Source organism: Armigeres subalbatus, unplaced genomic scaffold (assembly GCF_024139115.2).
Source record: "Armigeres subalbatus isolate Guangzhou_Male unplaced genomic scaffold, GZ_Asu_2 Contig37, whole genome shotgun sequence".
Taxonomy (NCBI): domain Eukaryota; kingdom Metazoa; phylum Arthropoda; class Insecta; order Diptera; family Culicidae; genus Armigeres; species Armigeres subalbatus.
The window spans coordinates 91,426-101,942 of record NW_026943119.1 but is presented as its reverse complement, the minus strand read 5'-3'; the positions used below and the strand labels follow the sequence as shown (position 1 = coordinate 101,942).

Sequence of the window (10,517 nt, the reverse complement as noted above, 5' to 3'; positions counted from 1 at the left end):
TACCACCTTTTTGTTATGGTGAGGTAATTTTTATTCACACTTTTGTTTTCGATATTTTATCAAAATTAAACACTAAATCATGCAGCAATATAACGATGTGGTATGCTTGAGATACCTGCTTGATTAAAGAGACTCGAAAAAGAATTTATTTGCAGTAACTAACCGAATATAAAAATGTTCGCATTAACGATTGCGCCCTAACAGTGGTTCTAAGCTTCGATGCGTTCGATGCAGAGTACACGAGCTTTGTTTGCCAGTGGCGTATTGAGGCCCTTGATGTAAACGACCCATGAGGGGTAATGGCCCGTTTACATATTCGCTAGTTCTAGCGGACAATGCACTATCCGACAATACTAGCACGAAATTAGCATAATGTAAACAGGACAATTGTGGTAATTGTGTTTACATTATGCTAATATCGAGGTAGTATTGTCGGACAGTGCATTGTTCGCTAGAACTAGCTCATATGTAAACGGGCCAATAATAATAATGTTGGGCCTAAATTATTACGTATCGCAATAGACGAATCCAAGTAAAAATAAGAAGACACGACGGTGTTAACTTTAACATATCCTACAGCACAGCACAGCTGTTAAATCTACAATGTTACGGTTTGTCTAGGGGGTGGGTGGGTTTGTTTAGTTTTGTTATGGGAAACATTAATAATAAAATAATATAAAAAACGAAATTTCTAATTAATTTCAAATTAGACAGTATATTATTATGAACTATATGAAGGAAGTTAAGGAAGAGTTCACTAAAAATACCTATTTATCATTTTTGTGAATTTTTTGTAGGATGTTATGCGCCTCAGATAGGGTAGGTGGGTATGAAGGAAATGTTACAAACAAATCACGGAGGGGTGGGTGGGGGTTCAAATCTGTGTTTTGCCTTTCTCGTATAATAAGTATACGTAGTAAAGGCTATATGATCACTCCAAAATCAAACTATTGATAGAAGGCTCGGATTCGGTTCATGATTCGACTCGCGATTTGCATGATTTCTACGTCCTCTTCTCGCGATTTGCATGATTTCTACGTGCTCTCCGTTGAGTTCATCAAATTAACTTGCTTGGCTTAAAACAATGCATAATAAATTCATAAGTTTATAACAAAATCGTTTCGAATGGGTTTTGATGGCTTCAAGGCTCTGTCCTATTTCCCGATTTAACTAAATTTAACTTAAAAGTGATAGTGCGAAAATTAATATCTGTCAAAACTCTGCTGTTGTCAAAATCGGACGAATGATAGCCCAAGCTTGAAAAACAGCACTTTTTCGATTTGTTGTTTTAAATTTTAAAAATAATTAGAGCCGTAAAAAAATATGGGTTCTTTGACCTTAAGCTTACTAACTTTAAAACTTCTTGACTTTTTCTATGACGTTTACGTTTTACGTTGCAGATCGGGGTGGGGTGGGTCAAGGGGAAGGTGGGTAGACTTGATCCCCGGGGAGACTTGATCACCCCCTGTTATATCGGGGACTAAAGTAGTTCTGTTCTAGTTTTGGATTGACAACTTTATTTATTCTGCAGGTCGGTTTGTATGTTTTGACCTTCCTAAAGATTTTTTTAATGGCCAAGCAAAATTTGAACTTTTTATAACAATGACCAAACGCTTTCGTTTTTTCACAGCACAAAGCCATAAATATGCTTAATGCTCTGCACTGATGAAAATGTTAACATTCCATCAAAGTTTTAGAATATTTGGTTTTGAAGTTATTGCCTTTCTCGTATACAAAGTATACGTAAAGGCTATAGGATCACTCCAAAACCGAACTTTTGATAGAAGGCTCGGAGACCCATAGTGTTATCTACCAATCGACTCAGCTCGACGAATTGAGGTGATGTCTGTATGTGTGTATGTATGTGTGTGTGTGTGTGTGTACAAAAATGTGAGACACACTTTTTGGTACTTGGTATTATTCGATTTGCTCGCAACAAGTTGCAGTCGACGCGGGTTGCGGTCTAGTTGTAAGTAAAATCTATCCCCCTAAAGTGCTATTTCGACCTCTCTTATGTGTTTTTCTTATTATTTTAATGCGCGAGAAAGGCACCACCAACGCTAGGTGGATTGATCTGGGTTTTTGTTATTGAATTCGACAGCACATGCAATTTTAAAATTTGGGGAGACTTAATCCCCTTTTTATGATATCTACGCAAATAATTGTTCCTGACAACCCTTCATCAAATCTGTTAAATCTACAAAATGTTAGAAGCCTGAGAACAGATTTATATTTTTTTGAATTTTTTCGTCAAATTTTTGTATGGGTGACTAATGGGGGATCAAGTGCCCATATTGAGACAAAACCCAGATTAATCCACCTAGCGTTGGTGGTGCCTTTCTCACGCATCAAAAAAATAAGAAAAACACATAAAAGAGGTCGAAATAGCACTTTAGGGGGATAGATTTTACTTTTTTAATCAATTCATATGCATTTGCGGTCATTTGAATGCATTGCTGCAATTTTCGAAAATAATTTTTTTTTCGTTTTTGAAAATTTTGGAAAGCAGAAAAACAATGTTTTTTCAATAACTTTGGAACGCAATGACCGATCGGGCCAATTTTCAATAGGAAAGAACTAGACCGCAATCCCCGTCGATTGCAACTTGTTGCGAGTAAATCGGATAATGCTAACAACCAAAAGTGTGTCTCACATTTTGTACACACACACACACACACACACACACACACACACACACACACACACACACACACACACACACACACACACACACACACACACACACACACACACACACACACACACACACACACACACACACACACACACACACACACACACACACACACACACACACACACACACACACACACACACACACACACACACACACACACACACACACACACACACACACACACACACACACACACACACACACACACACACACACATACAGACATCACCTCAATACATCGAACTGAGTCGATTGGTATATTTGGTATATAACACTATGTGTCTCCGAGCCTTTCTATCAAAAGTTTGGTTTTGGAGTGATCATATAGCCTTTACGTATACTTAGTATACGAGAAAGGCAAAAAGCATCATCATCGTGGATTAATTAGGGCTTTTATGAGGTGTGCTATTATTATGCTGTTGTTGTGTACCTACTTTTATCCCCATTCCCCCTTCGTTACGTTTTTGGATAATGGTCATAATATTGGATGCCTGTTTTATGAAACTCATATTTTTAGATACATTTTTTACTTTTTTCAGCATGCGTTTTCGAAAGAAAATAACAGAAAATCAGCGCAAGCTCTTTTCTGATTATTTTCAAAAAAAATATGGTACAGCATGGCTTGATCGATCATACTCACGTGATCATGAGGCGTATCATATTTTAGGTATTAAGTTAAATGATTCTAACAGACTAAAGGTGCTACAATTAACTGATGAACTCAAACGTAGCTGTAGACAGATTGAATCTAATATTACAGTAGAAAGATCAGACAGTTCATTCACAAAGAAGCACCATAAAAAATTCGAACATTCCGAATATGAAGAGAATAGAGGTTCTATTATTATTAATGATATAAGCAATGCCAACGTACAATTCATTGATTCTGTAAATGTCTTGGATGCATCTATGGCAAACGATCCATTCCAAAATCCACAAGCATTGATTGGAAGCTTGCATGATGCAGAACAAGCACGTCAAACGAATAATATTAATGTCGTTGAGCTTGAAAGACCTATGTTAATTGAAGATACAAATTCCGATAAAACACAAAAAGAGTCAACCGTGAACAAAGCCGACGTGAAACTTATTGATTATGTTAATGTTTTGAAATCACCAAAAACATATACTCCAATTAAAAGTTCATATAAATCAATTGGAATTCTGCATGGTAAAAATCAAGAAACTGATCAAAAAAGTGTCGAGCTTGAAAGAACTAAAATTATTGAGCAGTCAAATAGCAATGAAACAGAAAATAAAACAAACGTAAACGAAAACTACGTTAAAGCTTTAGATTTATTCCATGGTGTTGAACAAGAATATAAAATACGCCAAGAAAATGTTGTGGAAGTTGAAAGAAAAACTAAAAACGACACAGTAGTATTTATTGATTTTTTAGATAACATGCAGCCTTTCACTCAGGAAAAACAAATTGTTGAAGAAGTTAGACGAAATAATGCATATGAAGTTGAATTTGAGAGTAGTGATAGAAACAAGCATGACTTACAGGAATACTCACGTGAGCAAATTATATCTACAGTGCATTCTATTGATTTCGATACCCCTTTCACTCAAGAAAAGTATTCTGCGCAAACGGTAAATACGGTGAGGAATAATAGGAAAATTAAATTTGCCGATGATCAATTTAAAGATTCAGGTAACAGTTTCGAATGGACAAGAGAGCAATTGAATAAAGTGTTAGATAAAAAAACAGGCAAACTGATCAGATTTAAGAAAGGGCATTTAAAACGCAATGAACTCGAAACTTTGGAGAAGCAAGCCGAATATGAAACATTTCATGATTTGACTCGTTACCCTAATAGAACTTGCCAAGTATACTTTAAGGATGTGAAGGACTACGTTCCAAGGAAGAAAACTATAAGAACTATTTCTATCCATGCTTATTGTATGTATAATAACTGTAAACGCTTTGTGTATCGCGCAACTTTTGATGCCAAAGGAAACGACAATGTTAAGTTCAGGGTTTTGCAAGACATGACGGCAATAGATCATCCATGTAAGCTTGCCTCCCAAGTTCGTGGAAAACAAAGAGTACAGATACAGCAGACACTTTTGACAGTAACGCCGCGTGAATTTGATCGCATTCAAGTTAAGGAGCTAGAAGCTAATATCGTGAAATTTAAAGAAACCAACAATTTGAACACATGTATTTCTGAAAGCACTACAAGACAAATTGCATCTGAAGCTAGAAAAAAAATGCGTGAAGATGATGATGTGTTCACGGCTCTTATGATACTAAGTAAGAAGCCTAAGCTTTCCATCATGTCTCTTCATTATACTCCATGCAATATAATACTCATGAAACGTGAACAATTATCAATATTTTTAGAAATATGTAGAGAAAAAGGCCCACAAGACTTTTACATGGACGCGACCGGAACGAAATGGCATTCTATTTGTGGAGGATCCATGCTATACTATAACATACTAGCACGTGTACAAATCTGTGATACAGATATGCATTTGAAACCGTTTCCTTTCGCTAGTTTCTTTTCTGAAACACATAATGTTATCAATATTTCAACAATTCTCTTCCGTATTGTTCAATACATTACCATAGAATCGCACAAGAAAATAAGTTTTTTTTTCAGAACCATAACCACAGATATGTCAATGGCAGCTATTCATTCCATTGTACAGGTTTTCAATAAAATGACATTGACAGAATACTTGAAAAAATGTGAAAAGTGGATCGAAGATAAAGAAAGTGCTCATGATTGTGTAATAATTAAATTGTGCAGTTCTCATCTCACTAAAAATATGTTTAAAGATGTAGACAAGTACCTACCTAATAAGAAAGATCCAAAAAACTCTAATTGCAAAATAATACTCGCTTCTTTGATGAACACGCGTAGTGTGGATTCGGCGTATAAATTACTACATTTGTTTTTCAAGTTCCTAATTACAAAAAACGAAGACAAACAAATTGATGCGTTGGAAAAATTGAAAGATTTTACGGATACTATGAAAGACGATTTTTTTGCAGAGTATGTTGAAGAGGAATATGATAAAGAATTTGTTCTCGATGTTTGTAGGGTTAAGAACGTCCGCCACAAGTAGATTCTCGTTCAGCAAATTACAACGCTTGATAGAGTTGGTTGTAACGTAGCTTTAGCTATAATTTTATTTTTGCATGTTAGTTATAGGGTAATTTCAATATTTAACTTCTTCTACTTACATAAATCTGTTTGCACGTATAGCTTTAAGGACAGTTCTACCGTACTATATGTGTTCCGTGTGTGTCCTGCATGATTATTTTAGGTTAGGTTAAGTTTTAACAATAGCTATAGTACACTTACTAATTGCATGGAATTCACACGATTTTATAGAGAACAAACCACTAATTTTAGTTAAGGATATTTAGCTCGTATTTAGCTGTAGGATGAATTCAATTTTATAAAAGTTTCCTGAACAACAATATTTAATTAGTTCACCTTTCTGAAATGATACCGTTCGCTGCACGTTTTCGTTTCAATAAACAGCAAGAAGCCGAATCAATAGTAGACAGGTTACCTTCATCTACATGTCATCCTCCGTCATCCTGACAGGTCTGTCAACGGGTCAACCTGCCGTATCGGCCGTCACATTAGCGTGACCAGCAGTGCTGCCAGTGTTAACATCCTCTCCCCGTAATACTGGCCACCAGGTCCAGTCTTACCAACTTCATCCACCTCTAGAACCGCTAGCCTAGCCACTAGCCTACGCACAAGACCCCTCGCAGTTTGCACCATAGCTTGCCTAGTTCTCCCATCCACCCTGCAATCGCTTTAACCACCCTGCCTCTTATCCATTCGTTTCGTTTCCGTCTCCAACTACCAGCACTAACTGACCCTCCGTTAAAGGTTTTGCTTCACCACACCACTTTGGCCTCTTAGTCAGTGTGGGAGGTACTCCATGATCCATCTTCTCCAAAACACATCCAGCTGGTGCTGTACTTGATGCCATGACGACCGTATACCTTGCGCTGCATCGGTTGCCTCGACCACTGGTTGCCGAACGCCACACGAGTTTCCCAGCAAGAAATGGTTCGGTGTGAGTGCCTCGCTCTCGTCCGACGTTAGTGGCAAATACGTTAGTGGTCGTGTATTAACGATAGCTTCGGCTTCCACCATGAATGTAATCAACGCTTCGTCATCCAGCTTGCGATGGTTGTTGTACGACGTCTCCACCGCCACTTTGATAGAGCGGACCATCCGCTCCCAGGCTCCACCCATGTGCGGAGTTCCAGGCGGATTGAATACCCAATTGGTAGTGGTCCCAGTGAAAGTTACGGCCAGGTCCTCAATTTGCTCCTTCAGTAGTCTAGCGGCTCCCACGAAATTCGTGCCGTTGTCTGAATAGATCTCGGCCGGTGCACCTCGGCGGCAGATGAAGCGTCGAATACATTTGACGCACGAGTCCGTAGTGAGATTATGAGCCACCTCGATGTGCACTGCCCGTATTGTCAAACACGTGAAAACGGCTATCCAGCGTTTAGCGTTGCTTCTACCGACCTTCACCGTCAACGGTCCAAAAGTCCAGGCCAGTATACGTAAAGGGTCTGGCGAATGACGCCATCCTGGCTAACGGGAGCGGCGCCATGCGGGGAATCTGCGGTAAGCTCTTGTACACGCGACACCACTGGCACGCTTTGGCAACGCTGTTAATCGCCCTTCTGAGTCTCGGGACATAATACAGCTGACGAACTTCGTTCGCGACAGTTTCGGTGTTGCCGTGTCGGTACTTACGGTGATAGTATTCCAGCAGCAAGGTAGTGAACTTGTGACTCCTAGGAAGGATTACTGGAAATTTCATCTCCTTCCTGACATTTGGAGCCTCCGCTATTCTGCTATCCATTCGAATGATGCCTTGTTCGTCTAAGATTGGACATAGCTGATAGAGAGCGCTGCTTTTTCCCACATAGATTCGCTCATTTGGAGGTTTCGTCTGGTTGCTTATCAAGGTCACCATCTCATCTGGGAAGCACTGCCACTGTGTCTCGCGGATTAGTAGACTTTCTCCCTTTCGTAGCTCTTCTGAGGATAATGGACCTACGAATAACTCATGTCTTGCTAGCTTCTTCTTGATGTTGCTTATGAATCGGTACACGTAGGCGACGGACCGTATAGCACGTTTCAGTTGAGAAAATCTATCTAGTTCCATCAAACCTCCAGCAGTTTGAACTGTCCCATGAACGAAGCAAGGACGTAGCTCTTCTTCGGTAGGTGACGTCAACGTTCGTTGTACCGGCCATTCTGATTCCGCTAGTTGAAGGAACGCTGGTCCCTTGAACCAGACACTGTTTGCGTTTAGGTCTGGGCCATTTCCCCACTTCGTGGCAATGTCGGCTGGATTTTCTTTGGAGGGAACCCAACGCCAGTCTTCGACATCGGTGGTCGTAATTAATTCTCCTATTCTGCAGGCTACAAATTGTTTATATCTGCGATGATTAGCTCGCAGCCAGGAAAGAACTGTTGCGGAGTCGCTCCAGAAGACTTTTCGTGTAACTTTCAGTGTGTGGTTTTCTTCGACGAACTGTGAGAGACGAGCACCGAGCACTGCGGCTAGCAGCTCCAAGCGAGGTATTGAAACAGTCTTCAGCGGGGCCACCTTTGTTTTCGCCGAGACAAGTGCACACTCGGGGAAACCGTCGGAGTTCGAAGTGCGAAAGTAGACTACTGCGCAATACGCAGATTCGCTGGCATCCACAAATATGTGCAGTTGGAGATTTCGGTACCGCTCTTTGGTAGCACCTGGGAAGTAGCAGCGAGGTATCTTAAGACTTGCGACATCCTTGATCAGGTTTGTCCAATTTTTCCACCTTTGATGCAGACCGTCATTCACTTTTTCGTCCCATTGTATCCCTTCTCTCCATACTTCTTGCAGCAAGATTTTGCCATGTACCACGAAGAGGCTCAGTAGGCCGAGTGGGTCAAAGAGCGACATCAGACACTTCAACATCTGTCTTTTTGTAGGACGTTCATCGTCTCTTAACGAATTAACGATTTCAGGTTTCATTTCAGTTGAGAAACTGAAGGCGTCTTCCTGCGTCAACCACAAGAGCCCGAGAACCCGATCATAGTCTGTTTGTTTGTCAGTAGTAAAAGCCTTATCTTGTTTGGATGAATCCATAGATACTCCCAAAGCAATCAAAAGGTCACTGCTGTTCGATAGCCAATTCCTCAGTTCGAAACCGGCTTGCTGGTGAACGAAACGCATTTGTTGGGAGACTTCGATAGCTTCGTGAACAGATTCATAGCTCTCTAGCGAATCGTCCACGTAGTGGTTGTTAAGAATGCCTTCGACCGCTCGGGGATACAATTCTTGGTAATCTTTGGCGTTTTTGTTTTTCACATATTGGGCTGCCGCTGGGGAGCAAGTTGAACCAAAGGTGGCTACATTCATGAAATACACCTCTGGTACGTCGGAAGGATCGTTGCGCCAAAGGAATCGTTGAGAGTGGCGGTCTTCTTTCCGTATGTAGATTTGATGGAACATTTCCTTTATATCTGAAGAAACTCCAACATTAAACTGACGAAAGCGCAATAGTACACCGGAAAGCGAAGTCAGCTGATCCGGACCTTTTAGCAGCACTGAATTTAGTGAGATACCATTGACTGCCGCTCTTGCATCCCATATCATGCGAACCTTTCCCGGTTTACGAGGGTTAACAACTGCTCCTAGCGGTAGATACCACACACGGCGTATGTCGCCGTTAGCTAGTTCTTCTTTGGTTGCGCGATGGGCATAGCCTTTCTGTTGGTAGTCTTCCAGTTGTTGTTGTAATGCTTGCTTCAGTTCTGGATTCCGGTTCATACGTCTTTCCAGGCACTCAAGCCGCCGCAGAGCCATGTTATAGCTTTCGGGGAGCTCTATGTGGTCGAATTTCCACAGAAGGCCGGTCTCGAAGTGGTCGCCTACCCGGACAGTTGACTCCTCTAGTATTCGTTGTGCACGCTTCTCTTCATCCGACACAAGTGGTGCTACTGGTTTCGTTCCAACTTCGTCCGTGGTGAAGAAATCTTTGACGAGATCGTGCAGCGTTTGATCGGCGACACACCCACAGGCATGGTAGTTGATCGACGCCATCTGACTGTAGTCCGCTGAACCACCATATATACACCAACCTAATCTTGTTTTCACAGCCACTGGTTCGCGTCTAATTCCTTCGCGCGTCTTCAATGGGACTATCAACTCCAGGTTGTTAACTCCGATCAGCAGTTTTGGAACTGCTTTGGTGTAGCTCGCCACCGGCAGTCCCTTGAGATGGCCGTACTGCTTCGACAGCTGATCGTACGAAAGTGTTTGCGTAGGTAATGATAGCTCCTTAACGGTTTGAACTTCTTCCAGTGAATACTTTCTCCCATCAGTCGACGAAACGATTAACGACAACTGCTTCGAATCGTTCTCCGTTCTAGTCATATTCCCCGTCCACAGCAAACATAGTGGCGCCTTAACACCATTAACACCAAGTTTCTTCGCCAGGCTATCCTCAATAAGTGTCAAGGACGACCCATCGTCGAGAAAGGCGAAGGTATTCACTTTCCTTTGGTCCATGCAAGGTAACCGGCACAATCCTAAAGAGCAGGGACTGTTTCACTTGTCGGTGAGTCTGGTTCTCCGCAATGTTCATCACTGATGGTGTCTTCACAACCGAAATGCCGCGCGACGAGTGTAGCAGTGGATGATGGCGAAAATCGCAACCGTTTGTACCGCAGGTGCTGGTTTTTCTACAACTTCTTCTGCCGTGAGAATTCAAACAATTTCTGCAAAGTGCACTGGATTGTACAAACTTCCAACGTCCATCCACCGAGAGAGA

At 41.2% G+C, this 10,517-nt stretch overlaps 1 protein-coding gene across 1 annotated transcript; it reads right to left on the bottom strand.

The window, feature by feature from the left end:
* Nucleotides 1-6,594: 6,594 nt before the first annotated feature.
* LOC134204051 (uncharacterized) lies at nucleotides 6,595-10,255 on the bottom strand. Its single transcript, XM_062678875.1, has 2 exons — nucleotides 7,213-10,255; nucleotides 6,595-7,151 (listed from the first exon to the last, which is right to left on the bottom strand). The coding sequence occupies exons 1-2, from the start codon at nucleotides 10,253-10,255 to the stop codon at nucleotides 6,595-6,597; spliced, it is 3,600 nt and encodes a 1,199-aa protein (XP_062534859.1).
* Nucleotides 10,256-10,517: the final 262 nt, after the last annotated feature.

Bases quoted from the DNA above. Each gene is read 5' to 3' on its own strand.
- LOC134204051 (XM_062678875.1), bottom strand. From the start codon at position 10,255: ATGGACCAAAGGAAAGTGAATACCTTCGCCTTTCTCGACGATGGGTCG. The intron at 7,152-7,212 runs GTCGGTAGAAGC...CAATACGGGCAG, and splicing joins TTGGACCGTTGACGGTGAAG to TGCACATCGAGGTGGCTCAT.